This window comes from Cervus canadensis, chromosome 4 (genome assembly GCF_019320065.1).
Source record: "Cervus canadensis isolate Bull #8, Minnesota chromosome 4, ASM1932006v1, whole genome shotgun sequence".
NCBI lineage: Eukaryota > Metazoa > Chordata > Mammalia > Artiodactyla > Cervidae > Cervus > Cervus canadensis.
This window is the reverse complement of record NC_057389.1, coordinates 54,563,463-54,588,027: the sequence shown is the minus strand read 5'-3', so window position 1 is coordinate 54,588,027 and position 24,565 is coordinate 54,563,463. Positions and strand designations below refer to the sequence as shown.

Sequence of the window (24,565 nt, the reverse complement as noted above, 5' to 3'; positions counted from 1 at the left end):
TAAGAACTTTTTAATTATCCTCTGCTGGAAGGAACAGATTAGTTCAGGCCTCTGGGCCTGGGTTGCTCTCATAAACCTCCAGACTGTCCCTGGTTGGAACCTGAGTTCCCAGGCTGGGCTGCAGTTGGAATAGCCAGGCCTTGCTCACTGACTGGGTCATTACCTTGTGGGAGGGTGGGTGGTTGTGGGAGGACTAGGGAAAACAAGGCCTTTCTTACCAGCTGCTCTATGGATGAATTAAGGACTGACTACCCAGTGGAAATAAGGTAGCACTTCCTCCCAGGACCCAAGACAGAATCAAGTGTGGGAACAGGTATTAAACTAATCATAGAGTAACTGATCCCTTAACTAATGAAGCTTACTTACTATCTTATATTATAGTTGTTTTTTGGTTTGTCTCATCTCGTGAAATACACTGTATGCTCTGCAAGTCAGACCCCTTGGTAAATGCTGAATTGTATTTCATTTGTTGTCTTGATCACACTGTGTGTCCAATAAGTTAGTCATTGCTAGAATAATTGAGAAGAGAAGAGCCATACTCTTCAAATGTAATCTCTTCTATTATATGAATTCCATCTGCTGTATGAATCTACCAGACGGAAGACTGAAGGCAGGATTGAGTATTTTGTTGGGATTTACAATGTGTTGAGTCTATTTGGGTCTGTCTGTTGCTGCATTCCCATTTTCCCTTGCAAATGTGGTAGGCATCTGAAGGAAACTCATAAATCAGTGGTTAAGAAGGTTTCTAGTGGATCTATAAAGAAACTTGGCATAGCCTAGAGAACCAAAGCAAGTCCTACTACCCAGAGGCAATGCACTGTGGCAGCAAGAGCCTTGTGCTTGGAGCCAGCAGATTGGGGTCGAAAACTCGGCCCTGACACTTAGAGCCTGAGTATCTTCAGGTAAGCCTCGAATTGGCCCAAGTTCCCATATCTATGAAATGGGAATTATAATAACACCTCTTGGCTAGATAGTTGGGTTAAATGAAATTCATTAATTTAGTGAATAATTATTTCCTGAAAACCTCTTAGGCACTATTTTAGAAGTTAGAGGTACAGCAGTAAACAAAATGAACAAAAATCCCTGCTCATAGAATTTATATTCTAGAAATACAATACCATAGTGGCATTTACTAAATGTTTCATTCAGTTAGTCTGAGGATATTCGATGAACTCACACAATGGGATTTTACTGTACACTTCTGTAGGAATTTATATTACAACTGTAGATAATTAAGGCCATTATTGAGTCTCTCATCTGAGTTGAAGATATCTCATTAAGTAGAACATTTATGTGTTCTTGCTAAGTCCTGGAATGTTTAGACAGTGTGTTCCCTGGAATTGGATTCATACAGTGCTTGGGTCAGAAAGGCCAGCCGCCGTCCAGGGCTGCAGGTGGTGTGGCTGGGTGGTTTCTGGGTTGTTTTGGTGTTTGCGCTATCTATGCCTTAATGCAGTTTCACAGAGTTGCTAAGATGTTTGTTTGTATAATTTGTGAAATAAGTCAAAGGGCTAGCATGACTACTTAAAAGCCACCAACCATGTATGTTATAGTGAGTGATTTCAACCTTTCCTGTCCAGCTTTTTGATCAGCCACCCATCAAAGAACAAATTGACAGATTTAAGCTTTAAGTTCATTTTTTCATTGCCTTCCATCTTGGACTTTTTCTTTGAGTATCAAGATGCCCAAAATCCTTCAAAAGAGAAAGAATAAGCCTGGAAAGCAAACCTCAGAGGGACAACTGGGTGCTGCACACAATTGTGTGCCCTCTCCTGGGAGGTGTGTGTCCAGACCCATCCTCCACCTGCGATCACTTTCCTAATGCAGTCCTTCTCTGGGTCTCCAATGGCACACAGCCCGTTTACTTAAAAATGTAAACAGGAAATCGTTTTCTGGTGGACTGGCCTGTGTGGCACTCCCCCCGCCCCCCCAAAAAAGGTCATTTTTGCTGAGACACAACTTTCTAAACACATAGCGGTGGAAGCTGGAGGCTGGTTGTAAGCTAGCCCTGCCCCAGATGGAGGTCAGTGATAGGATGTGGGTGTGGGAACCCATGGATGTGGGTTCAGGACATTTTTCACTGATGGCCAAAGGCACAACAGACAACTGCAGAAGCTCCTGTCACCTAGAAAGCAGTTGCTCTGCAGGGCAAAGAGACATGTTACTATCCAAGGAATTCCAGAACAGGCATTACTTGGAAGACACGGAGGTTTGGTCTGGAGAAATGTGACTTGGCACTGAAGACACAGCCTGGGTTCAGTGCCCCTCCAGTCTCTCCAGCTCCCTGTCATTCAGCCTCGCCTGAACCTCCTGTGCTCCCGCTGTGGTTTCCCTGTGTGCTGACGAGTTTTTTGGTGGTTATGTCTTGCAGCCCCCCGAATCCAAGCCCAACTTCACCCCTCTCGCCATCTTGGCCCATGTTCTCGGCGCCATCCAGCCCTATGCCCACTTCATCCACGTCCAGCGACTCATCCCCCATCAGGTCTGTTGCAGGGTTTGTTTGCTTTTTTGTTGCTGCCGTTGTTCTCTCATTGGCTTGGTCCTCTCTTCATGCAGTGTTCAGCCTCCTCGTCAACTTTGTTCCCTGCCATCCAAACCTGCACTTGCTTTTTGACAGGCCAGAAGAAGCAGTTCGCGAAGACTCCAGGTAAAATCACGGATGATGATCACTCTGTTCCTGCTTATCCAAAGCTGGTCAGGGATTCCAGCCTCAGAGACCAAAGCTGGGAGGGACCATTTGCATGAACCAGCATGGCATTTTTCATGCCCCTCTGAACCCTTCCTCCAGTTTCTGAATTTATTTGTGGTGCCTAGAGTTTGGGGAGAGAGTGCTTCTTGAAAGGGCTCCTGTTTAGATTGCTCTCTGAATCAGGAAGCTCTCTGCGCTTTAGAACAAGATAATTTCAAAGGGAACAGTGCTGAGACACGTGCCGGCCTTTTCTCCCCTCATTTTTATCAGGTAGCATCAGGCAACATTTATTTGTGGAGTTGGGTTTCTGGCCATGAATATTGACACCTAGATGATGAGACCCAATATTGTAAAGTAATTAGCCTCCAACTAATAAAAATAAATGAAAAAAAAATAGATGATGAGACCCAGACCAGTTGGGAGAGAGACAAATATAATACAGAATAAATTGTTCCTTACCTTCCATGCAGTCCCAGGAACCCTTGTGCTCCCAGCCTGAGTCTGTCTCCAGGTGTCATGAACCCTTAGCTCTTATGGGAACAGGTGACACCTCTTTCTGTGGGTTTACCTAATTCTTCCATCCAAGGCCCAGGCTGTAGTTTTTCCCTGCTTTGATGACACGCAGACTTAATTCTTTGCATTTGAGTTCTTTGGAAAAAAGAAGCTGTTTAAATCCTACAAAAGAATTCATGAGGATGCTGCAGAGTCCCTCCGCTGTGGAGGTCCCCAGCATGTGTGTGTCTTGCACTGATAGTCTCTGCTTTCAGACAGCCAAAACATGGAGCCTAGTTATAAGCTTCATCAGTACTTCAGGCCATGGCAGTGTTTTCTCACCCATCTTTTCCTCATAGCTGGTTTTCTCCAACGGAGAAAGCCTCCCTAGCAGAGAGGCTTAAATAATCAATAAAGCTGTGTCTCACTTTAAAAAAAAAGAAACACCATACTATTTATACATATGTACATACATACCTGGGTGCTCCCCAGGTGGCACAATGGTAAAAGTCCGCCTGCCAGTGTGAGAGATGCGGGTTCAATCCCTGGGTCAGGAGGATCCCCTGCAGTAGGAAATGGCAACCCACTCCAGTATGCTTGCCTGGAAAATTCTATGGACAGAGGAGCCTGGCAGTCTACAGTCCATGGGGTCACAAAGAGTTGGACACAACTGAGCGCGTGTGCACACACACACAGATTACTTTATTCTCCTCCAGGCACTTCCATATCTATCATTTTGTTGTATCTGCATGTGAGAATGAGAGAAGAAATGGCCTGAACCCTGTTACAGAGAAAGAAAACTAAGGCACAGAGAAGTGACTTGTATATAGTCACATGACTCATGAGATCCAATCCAGAATTCAGGACTTCTTGCCCTCAACCAGCACTCTTTCCTCCAAATACATGGGTAGCCCCAAATTTGAGTTTTCATGCTTCCCAGCCCAATAGCCTGGCCTGCTTTTCTAGGTTTTATGTCTAGCTTTTTCCTTGAAAATGGGAAAGAGAGAGCTATTCACTATATCCTTTTATCCTCACCCTGGGAATAAGGTAAAAATACAGATTATACTTTTCTTGACAATCAGATTATCTCCTAATTATTTCTTAGGTACATTCTGGGAGATGTTAACTTTCAAGGACAGCAGATATATGGCTTGAATTGTTCTGGTTAGATCATTGATTGCCCCGTGAAGACCTGAACCAGAGCCAAAATATGGCTCCTTCATTTTGATCAAAAGAAAGTAAAATCTTCAGAACATTAGCCCTTGAATAGAATGGGTTGGGGGACTCAAGCCAGTAGAATCATTCAGCTAAACAAAACTGAAATGTGCTCTGCTTTGACGGTTTTCATTTTTCTATATCTCTAAGCTTTGGGGCCCTATTGCCTGTCCAGTATCTCCACCTCTCCACTCTGTCACCCAGAAATTTCCAGGTTTAACTCTTTTAGCTATTCCTTTTCCAAAGTATTTCCAGATTGGCAGAGGACAGTAGCAGCAGAATCTGTACTCCCCACGTGTCTGGGTTCATGATTACTCAGGACCATTCATTCCAGCCCTCGTTGTAATGGCGCCATTTGGATGATGCTGTTGCACAACCCTGTAGGATGCTGCCATTTTGAAATAGGCAAGACAGAGTAGGACTTACAATTGGCTATCACTGAGCTGACCATGTGTGCCAAAGCGAGCATGGATGGGGACACAGCTGGGGAGCCAGCCAACAAAAGGCAAAAATCCCATAATTGCTGTTGCAATATGCAGCCAAGAGGTGGGGGCATATACCCATTATTCAGGTCCAATGAACCATTCCCCCAAATCCACTTCCAGAACATGAAGTTTCAGATTTCCTTCCCTAGACAGAGCTTTTAAAAATAAAAACTTAATTAGACCTAATTAATGGGCCCATGAACTTCTATATAAATGTCTTCTCTGGAAGAGGTTTGGTCCCCCCTCTTCAAAGCATTGCTTTGTTTGTTAGTTCAAGCTCAGGAATGGAGGTGCCTTTCACAGCACGGCAGAGAAAGGGAACTGGAGGAGTGTTCCCTTTCCTTTCACTTGTACCTCTAGAAAAGGGGTACCCCACCCCAAATTCCTAACTTGGAATCACACAAGGGCTCCTGGAAATTATGCCAAAATGATCAGACTGTTGCATCTTGCCAGTCTAGCTGAGCCCACCTCCCTGGACAGTGCAGACAGTGGGTTGTCATTTTGCAGAGCTTGCAAGGGCAGTTGAGGGAAACTCCTCTGAGTGCTTTCCTGGCCCCGTGCCATGCTCAGAGGCAAAAATTAAAAATGAACTAGCAGAAGGTTCCAAGCTTGTTTGTGCCCTTGAAAGCCCCACTGAGGTCTGAAGGGCACTGTCACAGAAGAGTCACGGGCACCCCAGGCTCTCTGTGTCCAGGGTAGAGGTGCTCTGTGGAGAACAGGGAGCAGAAGAACCAAAGTGGAGATCTTTTGTTTCTTTAATCAGAGCCAAAACCTACAAATAAAACCTGTGTGCCAACAGGATCTGTTTTGGTAGAAACCCTACCTAATGCAAACCGCTCAGGGCTTTTGATAAGGAGAGAGTGACATGGGGCTCTGTGGGACTCGGTGGGACTCAGGCTAGCAAATTCTTACAAAGAGGAAGCTTTCCCCTGGGTAGGGCTGCCAGATGTAGCAAATAAAATGAAGATTCAGAATATCCAGTTATACTTGAATAGTAAACCACAAATGTTTGTTTAAGTATATCCTGTGCAATATTTGGGACATACACTAAAATAGTATTCCTAGTTGATCTGAACTTCAGATTTAACTAGCTGCCTTGTGCCTTATTTGCCAGCCCTTGTCCTGGGGAACAAGAGTAGTTCCTTTTAGAAGCAGCCCTTGTATCATTTCTCCCATTCTTGGCTCACGTGCCGTGGAGGTAGGAGGAAGCCCTCTTGTAGACTGTCAGTCACCTCTTAATTTGAAACAAAAGCAGGATTCTCTCCTGACCTTTGTTCTTATATTTAATATGCTGCTTTATTGAATGTTATCATTGTTAAATCTCCCAAACCAGATATTAGTGGAAAATTTACTCCTCTTGAAAGACAGTCTTGGGCATCTGAGGTATTCCCCCTGCTTCCTTCCTGCCAGACACCCAGTTGATTTCCCCGGCTTGTCCCTGTTTTGTCCCATTCCTTGTATTTGAGGAGGTTAATAAGTAACCTCTATGAAAACCCAGCCAGAGAATCCTTGCCTCAGATGATTTTTGCCTCACTTTTTATCTCCCGTCCCTGGTCCCTGTCCTCTCCCCGCAACTGCTGTACCCCGTCCGCCAGGGACAATGACCCTGGCTCGTGGCCACTGCATTCTCCTTCCACGTTCATGTTATTGCGGGCTTCACTTGCCTGTCTGTAGAGAATTTTGGTTGTTTTAACACTTTTCACAAGCAGATGCTCTCTGCTCCCCATTCCGTCAAAAGCAGACAAACAAACAACAACAAAATAAAACAATAAAACTTCAATCTCACATTGGCTGTTTGGCCCTTGGTGGTCAACACATAGACTTGGTTTCGTTAGATCACAGACTGCGCCCCTTGTCCTGAACTTAATCCTAATACTAATGATAATTATGTAAGAGGAGCTGGTTTCCAGCTGGAGCTGATACATTCTAAAGGCTCTTCCTCCTTTCACTCCCAGCAAACCCACTTCATGTTCTCCCACTTGCCCAGTTTTCTCCCACCCAGTTGTTATCTCCTGGTTACTAGAAGACCAGGGAAAACACCAGTAAACTGCACCTCAGCAACAAATTCTGGATAGCCATTTATCCGCACAACAGACCTGTTACGTCACCTTTCCTTCAATTTTCATGGAACCAAGACTAAAAGTTTTAAATACCTGGCCATGGTACAGGTTTCCAAACATCCATGACGCCTCCTTCCAGTGGGAAGCTGGACTTGGTGACTCCAAGAGTAACAGTTCTGTAGTGATCGAAAGTACCCTGATCCTTCTGATCATGTCTGGATTTACCTAAGACCATTCCTCTACTAAATCTCACTCGGCCACTTGAAATGGAGGTTTAGCCTCCCTGGGTCCTTGAGGCCCTCCATTAGCCAAATAAAGGTAAAGCAAATAATACATATCTCTTGAATAATTGTCTAACCCAGAGGACTACTTGCTCTTCAGCTACTCTACCCTGGAGCCCCTAAATGTGCTTCCTCAGATAGCTTAGGAGAAGAGAGAGGTTGCTTTCAGCAAATGAAGACCGCTGAAACATCCATTTGACCGTTTGACCGCTAAACATCCATTTTCTTAAAACCTTTGAGAAATCATAGATCTGTTGGAACTGGTTGAATATCAAGACAAAAATTGATTTAGCAGTGCTTGCAACTTGTACTTTAGAACATGGGCTCATAATCTGTAGCCACTGGGTCAAATCCAGCCTGCCTCCTGTGTTTGATAAGTATAAAGTTTTGCTGGAACATAGCCTCACTCTTCCATGTACATCTTGTCTGTGGCTGCTTTCATGCTACAGTGCAGAGTTGAGTAAAAGCAGCAGAGACCATATGGCCCATGAAGCCTAAAATGTTTATAGTGTGAGCCATTTACAGAAGGAGTTTGCCAACCCCTACTCTAGAAGAATGGTTCTTAACCCTCGTTGCTCGTGAGAGTCACTTGGCGAGCTTTGTAAAAATACTGATGCTGGTTTCTGCAAGTCAGGGTGGAACCCAGACATCTGCATTTTTTGAAGTGCTTCTGATTCACAATGAGTGTCAGCACTCCTTGAATGAGAAAGGCACAAAAAACTGCCACAGTGTCCCTTCTCCCTTCTTCATCCCCACACACGTGTACACACGTATGCTCATACACACACACACACACACACACACACACGATCATGCCCACACCTTGACTGCTCCCCACCCTGCCCTGCCCTGCCCTGGGGGTCCGGGAGTTCCAACTCTGGAATCCTACTCCACCAGCCCAATGAGAAAGAAGTAACATCTGCGAGAGCTAACGTCAGCCCTGGGCCTGGAGCCCAAACCCATCTTTGCTTGAATTTCTCCTTTTCAACTCCTTGAGCATTGCCGGCTTCTAGCATGGTCTGCTGGGAGTGTCCTCAAGAGCAACTTGGAAATTCTTTCCTGCCTTCACTTCCCTACTCCCCAGCTAGTCCTGCTCCCCATACAGGGCCCAGCCTGCCCCCCCCCCCCCAACTGTTCAGCTCTTATGACTCCCAGGTCAAGTTTTGACTTGGCACAACATGACCCCACAAGAAGAGTGGTTTTCCCGGGCTTCTGGCTATTCTCTGCCTATTTCTCGTTTTTACTGTGGTGACCTTTGTGACTTTCCTACCTCATGTTTTGCCATCTGGCTGCCTTGTCAGGCTCTTCCCACAAGAGAGGGCTAGGCCGCTTGCAGGGAAGGAGAGGAAGAGAGATGAAATATCTTGCAGAAGGTTTTTTTAAAATGCTCATTAAACTGTTTTCCCCCAGCACACCATTCCGGAAGGCAAAAGCCTTGTATGCCTGCAAAGCAGAACACGACTCCGAGCTCTCATTCACGGCAGGGACGGTGTTCGATAATGGTGAGTTTTTCAAATAAATAACTGGAGTTGTCAGAGTTGCTTTCCACCTAAGGAAAATTTCCATAGAACAGGTAAGACTGAAAAGGACTGTGTATATGTGTGTGTGTGGGGGGGGGGTGGGGTGGTGGTCTTTTCCCACAGTGAGAGAGCAGTGGCAGAACTCAAGGAATCACTGTCAAGAGAGGACGAATGGAGTCACCTCCTCACTGTGACAGGACAGTGTTGTGGAGATGTCATGGGCATTGAATGCAATAGTCCATGCACAGGCTTTGAGCATCAGGGGGCTGGACAGAGCAGGGAGACAAAGCAGTGGAGAACAGGAACCCTGCAAGTGGGCAGAAGGTTTGGGTGGGGCCTGTGGCCACAGGGTCTATGCCTGTCTTCTGGGGTTCCAGGGGATTCACTGTCCATGGCAGCTGAGGCCGGTTTCTGAGATGGTCCAGTGAGCTCAGGGCGTCGGGTGAGCTTGGGGCAGATAAGCTGTGCTGCATCCCTGCTCGTCCTTCCCCCGTTTCCCGGAGTGGGAAGTTGACCCCAGAGTCAAACCACCCCTGCCAAGTGCCAGCTGTCCTGCACAGGCATTCCTGCAGGGAAATGGATTCGGGCACCTGCCCCAAGGGCCTTGGGCTTGCTTGATGCAACATTTCCTTGTTCCATTTGTTTGTATTCCTCCCTCAAAAAAAAGGGAATATTTTAAAAAATGAAAATTGGTGGAGTTGATGTCCCAATGTGTCATAACTTATTATTGGCCTTGAGAGAAAAATCAGGATTCTGGGGAAAGGCCCAAGTTTCTGTTGCGGCTGAGATTTCCCCAGATGTAGTTCTCCTTGGGGGTTAATCCCTCTAGATGCCTGGGTGAAAGGGTCTGTTTGTTTTGCTCAAAGGAGGAAGCAAAAACCAGCTGCCTGGTTTCCGGAACTGGACATGCTCTGGGCCTCCCTCCTTGACCTCAGGTGGGGCAGGGGCAGAGTTCCCCGGCAGGGGTGAGTTAACACTGCGCACTGCTCCTTCCCCGTCCTGACCGCGCAGTCCTGCCTAGAGCTGGACCACACCTCCTACCACCTGCCTGAGACCTGGAAACGTGGGAATGCCAGGGCTCCCATGTAGCACTGGACAGCCTGAACTTGAGATTCAGGCCACTGTAGCGCAATCCCTGGCTTGACCACGTGATTATGTGTGGCCTCAAGCAGTGACTTAACCTCTCTGTGCCTCAGTCCTCTCTGTCATAGAGAGAGAACAGAGGGATGTGAGAGAAGACTGAGGTAGTGTACATGACATGTTTAAAGTAGTACTCAACACACAGTGAGCTCTCCGTGTCTTGCTTTTGTTAATGATGATCATCATTCCACTAGGTCTGTTTTAGAGAAAGGCCCTGATGCTCTTATCATTTACAATGACAGTTTTCCTTCTTAGCTGCTAATACAACCCAGCTCTGGCTTGCTCAGCTGGGCAGTAGGTACTGCACCTCAACACCCCAGATCCTGGCTCTCTGTAAGGGCCTTGAGGTCCCAGCCAGAGCAGAGATGGGCTCCTGGGGACCAGCCTTGAGTGCACCCGTATGCAAGGGGGCTTCCCCACTGTGTGGCCAGCTCCTGCCTTCAGCATGGCAGAGATAATAATCAGGCTTGAGTAGATAAAATGGGAAACAGGTCACAGAGCACCTGGGGAATTCCCAGGTCACACTTGGTGGCCCTTGATCTGAGCCGGCAGGGCTGGGAGTGAGCCCATAGCTCCTCATGTATGGTTCTCAAAGTCCCCAGAGCACTGTCCTTAAACCTTTGCTCTATTAACTTTCATTTGGGTTCTTTAAAAATCAAGGTATACAGACAGCAAGCCAAGCCATCTCTCCTGTCAGCAGCTGGAGCTTTTAGGTTCTGGCACACCTGTAGATGAAGTGAGTCCACTGAAGGTTGTCTAAAGCCATGTCCTCAGCAAGTGTCCCTTGTGAATAGGCCCATGTGCGGGGGAATCACAGCCCAGCCATAATATGACACAGTTTTCATGGCAGACAAATCAGTGGGCTGCATGCATGGGCTCTGGTGCTATGCTGTCAGCAGGGAAGGGGCTTCTGTACGTACATGAGCAAGAATTTAGAGGTCCCCACATCTGGCGGTAAATCCAGAGCTTAAAAGTCTGTCTTCTAAACCACAGTTCACTACAGTACCCCGATGGACAAGGGCCTGGTGTGTTCCTATCAGCTATTCACTCTGACAACACAGAGGACCCCTGATCCCGGGGCAGAGTGGGTTTAAGCTCACAAAAGGTCTGTGTAAGCATGTGTGTCTTGTTTGGGACTCCTCTTCCTGAGTTCAGCCTTCTTCCTTTTTTTTTTTTTTTTTAGACAACTTTATTGAGGTAGCCATATACCATGTAATTTACCCATTTAAAAATGTACATTTCAGTGGGTTTTAGTATATTTAGAGTTGTGCAACCATCACCATTACCTCATTCCACAATATCTTCATCACCCCCAAAGAAACTCTGCTCCCTTTAGCAGTCATGCCTCATTTATCCTAAGCCTGCTCCATCCCACCTAGATATCTGCTCATCTACTTTTTGGCACTATATAAATTTGCCTGCTCTGGATGTTTCATGTAAACGGAGTTATACAATACAGGGTCTTTGTAACTGACTTCTTTCACTTTGCATTATAGTTTCAACATCATCCATGTTGTAGTATGCCTCAGAACTCCATTCCTTTTCATGGATATACCACATTTTGTTTATTCATTTATCTGTTGATTGACATTTTTATTATTTCTACTTTTTGGCTCTTTTTATGAGTAATGCTGCTATAAACATCTTCACACAAGCTTTTGTGGGGACATAGATTTTCCACTCTCTTTGGTGATATACCACGGCATGGGCCTGCTGGGTCACATGGTAACTCTATGTTTAATTGTTGAAGGAACTGCCCAACTGATCTCCAGCAGGATTATACATTTGGCATTCCCTGCTTCTTTAGTTTTTAAGTCTCCTTTTTGAAGTAGTTTAACTAGCCAACTGAAAAAAGAAATGATACTTGATTTTTAACTGCCAAGTCCTCCCCTTCCCAGCAGGTTCTGTGACTGCTCCCGCCCCTCAATTCAGTAATTGTCTTCACCCCACAAGGGCCAATGATAGCAGGAGAGAGGCAGAGTACTTACCTGGCCTTCCTGTGGTCTCCGGGGATCCCAGCAGCATTACTGACACTAGTTTATTTTTAACCAGCAATGCCAGTGACCTTTCCAATTCCCTGAAAGGCAGAAGGCCACAGTAAGCCCTGAAGACAACACCTCTCAGTGTTCACTGAGCTGCAGTCAAAGAAGGATCTGACAAAATGTCGATCTAGTTTTTAATCTAGTTGGTTGGTAATGTTTTATGACTTCCAATTTTTAGAAAATGCTATTTAGACCCTACTTGCTCCATCCCTTTGCCTTTTTAGGAAAAAAAAGTAGACATTAAAGAAAAGAACTATTCACATGTCAGAGAGGTTTCTTCCTTGTTCTCTCGCTCAGCAATTTGTTGCTGAAGAGCCTAGGTAAGGCCTTAGCAGTGTGAGTGGCAAGCTCTGTAGCTGTCAGATTAAATCATCAGATCAATGAGAAGGAAGTTTTCTAATGACAGCATTAGAATAAATGAGTGAGTGAGTGAGTGTGTGTGTGTGTGTGTGTTTGTGTGTCTTGTCTTTCTCAGGATCAAGAAGCAGAAAAGAGGATGAAGAGGGAGGGGCTCCTTGAGGGGAAAGTCAGTTGTTTGTAATGATTTAATCTCCAGGCCTCTGGATTCCAGGGGCCCCCTGTGAATCTGGAGCGGCTGCCCAGTCAGCTCTTGGACTTTGTGCAGTGGGTAACGGCTGCGCAATACTCGGAAGTAACTCCAGTGGCAGCCCTTGCCAGTCTACTAGGAAACTGTGCGTTTTACCAAGAGCACCTCAGACAGTAACTGGAAAGAGAAAAACTGGTGTTCCCAGGAACATTAGTCATCTAGAAGCAGTACGACTAGTGATACCTGGAAATTCACATGGCATTCACTAAAATTGGGTTCTTGGGATGCTTTTATCCAGATGTGAGATGGGTCAGATCCTTCCTTCCTGGGGTAGAGTGCAGGGGTGAGTGCAGGCAGGGCCACCCCAGATTTCCTCTGCTGATAAAGGACATCTCAGGCAGTGGGGTTCCCAAGAGAATTTCTCAGTGGAGTCTTTTAGCCTCCCCAGCCTCTCCAGGCATTTCTACCAGCTGCCTAACTGGTCTTACTGCATCTACTCCTGCCCCACTACCCAGGCGCTACACAGCAGCCAGATGATCACTTAAAAATGGAAGTCACATCATGTTGTTCTCCTGCTTCCAGTAGCCTCGTGTTGTTCTTAGAATTATTGACGAAGTCCTCCAGGTCCCGCCCCTGCCCTCTGGCCCGCTCTTCCCCTCCCTTGATACATAGCAGCCTCTGAGTCCTTCTTTATGTTCTTAAATAGGGTCGGCAAACTATGACCTGCCACTGACTGTTTTTGTAAATAAGTCTTCCCTGGGACACAGCCACCCACGCCTTGTGTTTACATATTATCTGTGGCACAACAGTGGCAGATTTGAGTAGTTTGACACTGATGATCTGGCTTTTTAAGAAAAACTTACACAGCACTGTTCTGAAATCACAACAAGCTTCTCCCCATCTTGGGGCCTCTCACTTGCATTACCCACTGCGTGGCCATCCACTTTGCATTATTTAGGTTTTAACTCTTCAAACTCTTGGCCCTCCATCCATATCCCTATCTTAGTCTCATTCTCTCCTCATCAGTTTACCTAAAATTACATGCTTACTTACTATAGATGGCCTCTCCCCTAGAGCAGAGTCTCTTCTTGTTCTGTACTGTGTACAGAATGTGGCACGTAGCAGGTGCTGAAGTAACATTTGTTAAATGAGTCCACTCATTCAACCACACAGGGGTCTGCACTCCTCCAGCTAGTGCTGCTTCACCTTGGGGCAGCCTGCTGTCAGGATCTTGGGCACACAGTTGCTCCTTGTCCATCGTGAGTGAAGGAGCTGGGAGAGCGTGAGTTGCCCGAGCAGGGGTGTATGATGTGAATATGGACTGAGCAGAGAGAGAGTAGTTGGCAGTAAGCACAGCCATGTCAGCAGCAGCTTTTATTTGTTATAATGCCTGCTGGGCTGGAGAGCTGCCCAGGCAGCTCACTGCAACACCTTGTGTGTTTATATAGCATAGGGGACACTGGTACAATTCAGAAGGTTGGATGTTGGTGTGATTCAACCCAACAAGTACTTACAAGCATCTTCAATGCCCTGGGAGCATTAGGCTAGGCCAAAGGGGTAGTGCTTAACGCCTCAGAGCCTGGGGTCAGATGTCCTGAGTTCAGATCCACCTCCACCATCTGCCAGCTCTGTAATTGGGACTAGAAGTTTAACTTCTCTGAGTCTTTGTTTCTCATTAGTAACATGAGGATAACAGCAGGAGCAACTCTGTAGACATGGTGAAGATGAAAAGAGGTCCTGCAGGGGGAGCACTTAGCAAAGGGCCCACCAGTTAGTCTCCATGGGCACCATCATTCTTATTCTCAAGGATCACCTCCTCTGGTTGGTTAGGGGCGTGATAAAGTGGAAGAGGGCTTGGTTTCTGGGATCAAACAAATTGGGTTCAAATCCTGGTTCTAACGTGGTGCCCCTGCATGAATCAGTTTACCTCTCTGAGCCTTAATTTTTTCTCAGCTATAAAATAGCGATAATAGTAGTACAAGGTAGGATCCTTAAGATTAAATGAGTCCGTCTCTGAGTCCATGGCTGTTTCCCAGTCACCATTTGTAGGTGTTGGCTTCTTTCATTGTAATTCACGAGAAGAGAGTCAGTGAAGTATGTTGAATGATAGAATACAAACTAAAACGCACTGAAAAACTAGTTAGGGAAAACAAGCTTAACACATTTCAACAGCATTAGTAAGACCTATGAATAATATGCGGTATATATGATGAGAGTTCCAGGAACCTGGGGAAGGGAGGGAGCAGGTAGATGGCATTCCATGATGATATTTATGGACGAGGTGGGGCTTCAACTGAGCCTTGAAGTGCGAGGAAGGGAAACAAAAGATGACAGAAACCTGGGGGTTGTGGGGCGGCCTCTTTTCTTCGTCAGTTCTTACTATCACTTCATTGCAGGGGCATTTTGGCACAGAGAAGTCATAACTTTCTCTGAATGAGTTAAAATGCAGATCCCTGGGCCCCCTCCTCGAGATTCTGCTGTAACCGACATGCCATGAGGCCTAGGAATCTGCAGTTTTAATAACTGTGCAGGTGGTTCTGTTGCACCTGGTCTGGTACCATGCCCTAGTGAGGCCTAGCTTGCTGACTGCACTGAGTCAGCAGTCTGACCCAAAGGCTTCATCATCCTCTGCCATCCCCCATGGCATTTCTCTCGTTCTTTAGTTTGGAGGGCCTCCTTTGTCCCCTCTGATTCTTCCCTTATTCTGCAAATTCCATTTCTAATGTTTGCACACATTACAATCTCTGCACCCGAACTGTGTTTGAACACAGGAACGGAGAGAGTCTGAAAGAGATGGACTCAGTGCATCCAGTAGAACAGCAACTCAGCGAGGAGCTTTGCTGTTAAATAGGAGGTGACTTTTTTGGGTTTTTAATTTGTGTGTTGATTTATTCTTTCTAGGTCTTTTGTTTATGGGAGTGAGTTTGATTTGTTTGGTTTGGGTTCTGAACATTTGAGATTTCCCCCAGCTTAGGTAGTTGTTGAAACCAGGTTGTTGAGACTCAGGTTTGACCAGGAAAGTCCTGCTGACCAGTCCAAATTACTGGTCAAATGATGCAGGCTCTCCTACTGACTCACACATGCTGAGCATTTACTGTGCTTTCTCCGTGTTGGCTCCTGAACCTCCAAGAGAGTCCACCGAGGGGAAGAGAGTGTTTGTTTTTTTTTTAATCACCACTTGATAGGTTGAAGAAACTGAAGTAATCTTGACAGTATCAGCTGGATAGATGGGCAGGAGGCTGGGGTGTTTGGGTGCTAGCATTTCAGTGGTGGGCTGAGAGAGCTTGGTCGTTGGAGACGCTGCATTGCTTTTAAGCTGTGTTGCGTTCTTTCTTTCGTCCATGGAACTTCTCTCCCAGACTCCTCCCTGTGTGGTGTCATGAATCCAAAGTACCCTTGCTACTTGGATCTATTCCTAGAGAAACAAAAGCATGCAAACATGTTGAAGGCCAGCTCATAGGTGTTTGATCTTGTCTTTACCTACAGAAGCCTTCAAAATCTAGCCAAGGTTGACACTGATCTTCTGTAAGCCTCAGTGGCGATCCTTCTGCTGCTTCTACATTTAGTCTGTTTGGTCTCTGTTCTTCCTTCTTTCCCTACAGACCAAAACTAGTGCTGTATTGTAGTGTTGGGGGTGGAAATGCTTTTCTAAGATGAACTCAGGAAGTCATTTAATTAGCCTAGGAAGGGAATAGGGGGGAATTCATTCTCTCCAAACAATCTTGGAAAAATTGGTGTTTTCCTAAAATGTTAGGAGCAAATATCCTGCCTCACCCAAGAGTGATTTGTATATTCCCAGTTCACAAACATGTACAGCCCCCTCTCCCAAGTCCATGATCCCTTCTTTCTCCCTTCCTGCTGTTGACTGCTTTGCGGATTCAGCTGGATTGTGTGTGTAATTTTTACAATGTCACAGTGGTTTCCATGGAGATGGATTGTCATATCACAGAACATTGGGTATGTAGTCTTTGGATATGGAAAAATCAAAGGGGTAGAAATTTTCTAAACTGCAATAGAGAGGGAGAGGACAGCTTTCAGACTTGTATATAGGAAAGAGGAAAACTGTAGAGAACAAGAAAGAAAACTAAGGAAGGGTATGGTTGGAAACAAGAGAGGGCCATTCAAACACTATAAGATACTTTTTAAAAATGCAGAGGGAATTTGCAAGAAAATTGGAAGCAGAGGGTCAGGATTTGAAGGGAAGTAAAATGATTAGGAGCTAGACATCTTTAAGGACTAGTTCTCAGCAGTCCTCCATGGGTACTTTGTCTGGTACATAGTCAGCACTGGGTGGGTAGATGAGTACATGGATGGATGGATACCTAGGTAAATATAGAGAGGGAATATAATGACTGTGACCTCTAGCCTAAAAAATTGAAATGTTACTTCTTTATAGTTAAAACCAGGAACTTCGCAAAGTCCATGAAACTCCTAAAATTGTAAGTAGAATTTGAGTGTCTGTGTCTTTTCTCCTTTTAATTATGGAGAAAGTTCAGAATGACCTTCACCAGGTCCCCCCAATGGGTGAAAAACCTCTGGTTTAAACAAATTCAAGAATTATGTTCCTTAACGAGCAACGGCACTCGATCTGTACGCTTCCTCCACACCAGCGCGGTCCGTATCCCGCCCCTTGCCCTATGTGTAACGTCATCTTCTCTCTCTGCTCACTTCCGTACAGTGCATCCGTCCCAGGAGCCTGGCTGGTTGGAGGGGACTCTGAATGGAAAGACAGGCCTCATACCCGAGAACTACGTGGAGTTCCTCTAACCGGGAGCCCTGGCAGAACTGCTGAGCTTTCCACGGTATCCACGACAACTGCTGATTCCAGTGTTGTGGGCCCTTGCTCTTTGCCGCTGAGAAATACAGGGTGACTGACTCTGCTGCTACCTGTCAGCACGAACGTTTTCGTAAACTCTGGTGTCACACATCCCCGCGATCATCTCAGCTGACATGCGGTGATACTGCAAGAAAGAGAAGGAAATCAGCAGAGGAGGCCATTTGATTTTGATAACCACGAGAAAGGCTTACAGAGCCATGTCTTTTATTTAGCACCCTACATGGGGTGTGCTCATTTTGTTTTCACAGTCATCCAAGCCCCAACCTTCTGAAAAAGGAAGTCAGTGAGATACAAGTAGTCCCCAAGAGCATGCAGTGTAGCCAGCTCTGACAGGGCTGGGCAGTGGCCTGAGATCCAGGCTGGGTCCACTGCTTTTGTTTACAGTAGACACTCACTCTACCCCACCTCTGAATACTTGAGCCCTGCAGTGCTCCAGGCTGCTGGGTCTGTTTGTTTGCATGAAGGATGGAGAGGGGTCACGGCACTGGTTACACAAGATCCAATCTCCCCATCTCTCAAGCAGCCATTGGCCCAGCATCAGCAGAATTCTGTCCAGTCCTCTCATGCAAGAGAACACACTCCAGGACCCCCCTCCCAAGCTGGGAACTTCTCTGCCACCGAGGGCTGCCATCACCTCATAATCATGGCGACCCAGCCTACTCTAAACCAAACCAAAAAGTAACACAAAATCTTTGCATGACATATTTTTTTGCCTCTTCCCCCTTTCAGTCATTTTTTGAATGGTTTTCCAACAACCTGGTCAAGTTCTGGACTTCCCTGATGGCTCAGCTGGTAAAGAATCCGCCTGCAATGCAGGAGACCTGGGTTTGATCCCTGGGTTGAGAAGATCCCCTGGAGAAGGGAAAGGCTACCCACTCCAGTATTCTGGCCTGGAGAATTCCATGGACTGTATAGTCCATGGGGTTGCAAAGAGTCGGACACAACTCAGTGACTTTTAATTAACCAGGTCTACTTGGGGGCAGATGGAATAGCAGCTGAGAACCGTTCCCTTTCTGATGAATTTCAGCAGCACCAGGATATATTTGGAGCAAACTAGTAACCTCGTGAGATTAAATTACATACAGGCTTAATGTTTCTGTTCTTGCATGCAACTCATGTCTGTTTTCTAGAGGGCAACATGCTGCCTCCTAAAGAGGGACACCGTCTCTCTCTCTCTCTCATTCCCTCCCGTTCACCTCTCCTTCCTCCAGCCCCTGCCTGCCTCTAGCCTACCACTGACCAGCTCCCCTGGCCATGCCCTGTGTTGCTCAGCACTGGTCCCCTGGAGGTTTTCAGGCATGACTCCTGAGCTAATAACCCCGTGGCCTCCAGTTTAAAAGGACATACATGTTCACTGCCACTCAGAAAAAGGGAATTGTTTCTTAGACTTTTGGGGTGTGAGACTAATATCAGAAGCCATTGTGATTTAGGAGGACGCCACAGGGCTGGGGCATGGAAGGTGGGATGGGTACCTTCTGAGAAAGAGGATTTCCTGGACCAGAAGGGGCTGGGTCTTGTGGAAGACCACCTTGGATGGGGAAGTTTGGCTTGGACATTTCAACTCCACTTGGCTTCCAAAGAAGAGAGTCCCAGTATTTCCACACTTGAATGTCCCTGCAAGAGTGATTCTGGGCAGACCAACTCCAGAGTGAGGGACTGTCAGGCTCCCTGGGAGCCCTACAGGAATGGCAGCCATGTTCCAGAGTGTGTCCTGCTTCCGGAATTCCTCTTGAGGGAACTTTAAAGAAGAAAAGAAAAACTTGAATTGTGTTGAATTACTGTATCTTTTACATTTTTTTGAAAAGATAAATTTGTAAATAGAGTGATTTGAAATACTATATGGCAAAGTTTTATATTTGATATTCTTTAAGTTAGTTGCTTCACACGTTTAAGCTTTGATTGCTGAACAAGTGTGTATATGAGGCAGAGAGGGGGACACATGGTCACAGAGAGCCAAGGTCAGCCCCTCTCTTGCCTTGAGGAAGAAGATATTTTCACATATTCTTGCTGGTTCTTGGTGGTGGACATGGCACCTGAATGGTGTTCAGTCTTCTTTATCTAGATGTGGTTTTTTAAGCATTTCTTGGGCTTTGGCTTTGGAGATGGAAAGAGCATCTTCAGGCAATTAACTTTTCCAAGAACTCCTACCCAGTAGTAAGATGAAGCTCAGGATTTAAACAGGTGAGGCCAAGGGTTAGATTTTTTTTTTTTTTTTCATTTTTCTTCTCAGGTGTATTTCTTGGTACCCCAAAGTACCAGGACAGAAGATGGGATAATTGTGTGCTCCTTGTATCTTATTCTTCTGGCACATCTTATAAGGCTTTATAACCAAGTCCAAGCTAAAATTTGCAAATGTTGTGTGTCTAGGTTCTAAGAAAAACTGGCTTAGGATATTTAGTTCTTGATATGCTGCTTCTTCCTTTTTTCCTAAACATGTTTATTCATCTCAGATTTCCTCTGGCTCCAAAATAAGAAAAAAACTCCAAAGAGGGATGAAGATTGTGCTATTATAGCTTTCTAGATGACTTTAAAGGTAATAGGAGTTTGTTGTGATTCATTCCATCAGCTCAGGGATGACACAGCTATTACCCAACCCAGAGCAAGTGAGACACTACCAATGGATGAGGGAATAAGAATTAAGATTGGAGAAGACTGAGATAGGACTCAGGGACGCTACTATTGAAAACCCAAGAAGAAAAGGCACATAGGGGCAGCATACATGTACTCCTTGCAGACTTTGAACAGCTTGGGGACCAGCACACTCTGTACCACTGTGCTTTCTAACTAGAGTGCAACATAATGCTTTTAATACATTTGACATTTTAGATCACCTGCCCCATCAGAACCTTAACTGGAGCTACTGTGGGGGCGGCCAGAAGGTCCAAACCCTGGCTTTCAGAGCTCCTTACCGAAGCGCACCTGTAGACATTTGGCCCCACCTTGACCACTTTGGAAACATGTCCGTGCCTCCTCAGTTAGCCCTGATTTGAAGCTGAGGGAAATTGGACTGGCGCCAATGGGAATTTTAGGTAGAGCCCTTCCTGGCTTCTCTGGGCAATGCTGGGCCCTGACAGATGGCTGCTCTGCTTCCCTTTCCCTGGCCAGGCTCCCCTCCTCCCCATCAGCTACAGAACTGGAGACACTGTTCAGAATATGAGCCAATGAAAAAGAAGGAACTTAAAGACTGAAAATGGGTTTTGCCCTCCACTACCTTTGCTCCTCACTTCTGACTCTTGTCTTTTGGAAGAAGGGATGTTAGGGCAGATTAGGGGAGTGAACTGGGTAACAGAGTGGAATACTGTGGACTAAAATCTCTGAGCTTTCCCAGGAGTCTCATGTTGCTTTTGGAAGGCCCTGGGATCAGGTGGGCAGACATAGCTTGAGTCTTCTGTGGGCATCAAGATCAGTCTCTCACTTCTCCTCCAGGTACTCCCAGAATTCCATAGCTATAGAATACCATGTCTTGAGAAGACAATTAGTTTCACAGTCTTCCCCCAACTCCCCAGGCAAGTGAAGTCCTGACTTGCTCAAGACTGATAATATTCTCTTCTCTCTTCAAATCTGAACATAGAGGCGTGTATCCTGTATAGCACTGCCAGCCATGGTGTCCCAGGATTGGAGCCAGGTTTTAGCTTGGTTTTTTAATATTTCTACAGACGATAAGTATTTCCTTATGTCAGACCAAACTGGGTTTTGTTTTTTTTTTCCAGCATAATTCCAGTTCATGTCCTCTTGCTGAGTCCTTTTTGGATAGAGAGGCAGAGAGAAAGAGAGAAAATGGAACAATCAGGTATTGGCCAACTGGTATTAGCAACACAAAGTCATGCTAGTGACAGTGTCATTTCAGGTTTGCCAAGACTCTGCAGTTATGTATGCCATGCCTATAGCTCAGATGGAGGTCCTTCTGCCATGAGAGCTTGTATCTAAGCAGCAACCCCAATGACACCAAAAACTATTTTGACTGTATAGGTCCTAAAAACATCCATGATTGAGGAGTAGTGAGCCCGAAATAATCAACTGAAGTAACACGATCAACTACTCATGACTGTCTATTGGCACATTTCATCTTCTGGCTCCTGTTTCCAAAAGAAAAATCTGGAGCACTCAGCTTTATAGACACAGAACTCCTAGGTACAACAGTGGCTGTCATGGCACTCACAGTTCCCCCTAGCATTGAATGTTTTATGAGCAATCATGTTACCCAAGTAGGTAGCCAGCGTTGAGGAAAATCAACAGCTTCTTGACTACCTGACTTTGAAAGGAATGGCCTGGGTGTTCTTCTAGGGAGTTATCTGTCATATCTGGCAAACTTGACAGTGATTATTTACCTAGACAACCCTTCCCCACTCTTTTAAGTCAGCTGTGTGTCCTCTCACACACCCTGTGTCGGCATTTAAAAAATGTATCTTCTTGTGCTTCAAATGTGTTTGACAGGCTGGTGTGCTGGGTGCAGAATCACTTTTCTGTAAGTGTAGCCTCCCAATGACAACAGCCATGGAATAATGGACCTTGCACAAACCTGAGACCTTACACAAACCTGAGCATACCTGAGACCAGACTCCACCAAGTCATAATTAGCTTTTTCTTTTTACTGCCTACAGTACCTATCTAACTAAGGAACTTCCTAGAGCAGAGGGAGAGGCCATGTAGAGAATCCACACATCATCCAGAGCCAGCCCTGGCTAAAATGTGGCCTCCTAATGGAAGGATTTGTATTCTTAGAAGAAAAAAGATTGGGTGTAAAGTAATGCTGGTAGCAGAAAGGGATAAACCATGCTGAAGAACTGTGGATTTTTTTAAAGAAAGATAAATGTAGTTCTTAATAGGGGGGGAAATCTATCACATGAAAAGGTCACAACTAATATTTTACAAAAGTTTTACAGGACACTACAAGATGAAAACATCTTTCAAGGCAGAATGCCTTAGCAAGCAAGGCTAAGGACCTTAGCACAGTCCTGGACCCATGTAAGTATAGCAATTACTATTACATCAGAATTCTACTGAGTGTAGTCAGTGAGAACCAAGAGGAGTGATAAAGTGTCAGAATTACCTGGGCAGTCCTGGAGGGGCCAAGACATTCAGCACCTTTCCACATCAACCATTTCTATAGAATTGTCCAAACAGACCCTGCATGCAGCTTTTTTGGGTATCCAGATGCCAGGGTCAACCTTGTACCTGTGAGAAGAGGTTCATCTGGTGATTCTTAAGTGTATCTGTATTAGTATGTGTTTGTGTGTATGTGTGTGTGTATGTACAGCTCACATTTACATATATAACGACACAGACTCTCTTCTAGAAACCCACATAAGCTGGCAGTTGCTGAGCCTTGACAGCCTTTAAGATTTAAAGGTTGAGAATTACAGAAACAAGAGAGGCTGTTGACAGATGATCAGAATGATCAAAGATGTAAATTAAGTGCCATTTTGAAATTTTGTTCATATTTATCAGGTGGTTACTATCTACAGCTATATTCCTTATTAACTTATTAAGAGTCATGTTGAAAAAAAAGATCAAACTCATAAACAGTAAGTCATTCATACTAGGCTAGTGTTCACAAGCACTCTAAAAGACATTTTGTCCATTACTTTGAAGAGAATATTTGCATGTTTAGTTCATAATTTAGGCTACCTTTGAGTATATTATAAAGTGCTGTGTGATATAATATCAATAAAGTACTTAAAAATGGCACTTTAATGTTTTTTTAAAAAACCGTAAATGCACTGTTTTAAACTTCAATTCAGTATTGAATATTGACTGGTGTGTAGAATCCTATTTCTTAATTAAAAAGTAACTTGTGACTAGAATAGAACTTTTCCCCTGTTATTCATAAAACAGTTTTGCCATGTTCGGGCTTTAGAACAGACAAACAAAAAAAAAAAACTATGCTTTCATGTCACTAAGCATATCTATAAAGAAAATATAGTTTCTGTTGAGTGACTTCTGAAACTTGGCTTTCTTACATTTGGTTGGTTTATGTGACAATCTCTGTGAAATGAGTGGAAGTATGATTTTTGCATTAAATGACTTTTCCATTTGGTGGTATGTTTGTCTCTTGAATTTCTGACAAAGTTTTGTTTTGATGTGATGCATATTTTAATATTTGTTTCAAATAAGCAAAGACCATGATCAGAAGTTACAAGTGGGTCTCCTGTGGTCCCTGGCGACAACCGCTGTGCTGATTTCTGGTTTCCTTTAGGGAGAGGTCCGCTGCTCGTGAACTACAATTAAGCTGCAGAGTCACATTCCAATGACTGTTTCTGAATTTATCTCTTGGGAAACATATTTTATTCTTCCTAAATTCGATTGTCAAATCAACCATTTTCTGGAACTTCCATTAACAGTCTGGAATAACCAAAGAGCCAGAGTGTAGACAGTCCTGTCACAAACTGGGTGTGTCTCCCAGGGTTGTATTAATAAATCAGTTACTTGTGACTTGTTGTCCCGGGCCAGCTCGTGTTACTGAGTTGTCTCATTCATCACATCCCCTCCAGGTACATCCTGAGTTTGCAGCCTGGGAGCCAGGTTTACAGTGCACTCCCAGCTTCTGCTATGAGAGCAGAGGAGCCAGGAGGAGAGGGGCAAGGGAGCCAGGACTTTGGGGATGGAGGGCAAGGCTTCTGATTCCAGAAGCTTGCCCTGGGCAAGCAGAAGGTGAGTGAGTAGGTGCCTGGTTCTGAGGGATGCCTGTTTGAATATGTGAGTCACATGTGAACTGTTTATCCTGTCCTTGTTTGCCACTTAGTAAGGGCTGGTTTACCACAGGAACAACACAGATTCACCGCACCTTCTTCCTTCACTGAGCTCATACCCTGCCCTGGAAAACTGGCCCAGCATCTGAAGCATCATACATGGGTGGGGTCACAGGGTACCTGGGTGAGACCTTCTGAGTGGCACATGTAGACAACTGTTGCCAACATGTGGAGAATGAAATGAATGTACAGATTTATATCTTATATCTATGTGCTTGGTTTTTCCACCAGATTCTCTTCACTTCCACTTTCACATCTCTTTAATGGGAAAGATTTTCATTTTCTTGTTGCTTTTAACTGCCCACTCAGAACAGAGCTCAAATTGTGTCATGTCTTGTGGTTGGTGTTTTCATTTATTATTTCCAGCCATATGATTGATCCTAAGAGCACCTTGATTAGACATGGACTTGACTGACACTTGAAAACATGTAAATGAAAGATTTTCTTCGATCTCAAACACATTTGCACTTTGGGGAGTTAAATCAGTGTTTCCATTCCTTCTTTTCTC

The 24,565-nt window shown here is 45.1% G+C and overlaps 1 protein-coding gene across 6 annotated transcripts in view; it reads left to right on the top strand.

The window, feature by feature from the left end:
- Positions 1 to 23,350, top strand: part of ARHGAP26 (Rho GTPase activating protein 26) — a 466,314-nt gene extending 442,964 nt beyond the window's left edge. Inside the window, exons 21-25 of one of the 6 annotated variants that reach the window (XM_043465127.1) lie at positions 2,372 to 2,482; positions 2,618 to 2,647; positions 8,633 to 8,724; positions 9,609 to 9,707; positions 17,150 to 23,350. In XM_043465127.1, coding sequence (XP_043321062.1) covers positions 2,372 to 2,482; positions 2,618 to 2,647; positions 8,633 to 8,724; positions 9,609 to 9,707; positions 17,150 to 17,238 — 421 coding nt within the window. In that variant the 3' untranslated portion in view covers positions 17,239 to 23,350. Of the gene's footprint in view, positions 1 to 2,371; positions 2,648 to 8,632; positions 8,725 to 9,608; positions 9,708 to 17,149 lie in introns of all 6 variants that reach the window. The other 5 variants (XM_043465128.1, XM_043465131.1, XM_043465126.1 and 2 more) reach the window with 5 other exon arrangements.
- Positions 23,351 to 24,565: the final 1,215 nt, after the last annotated feature.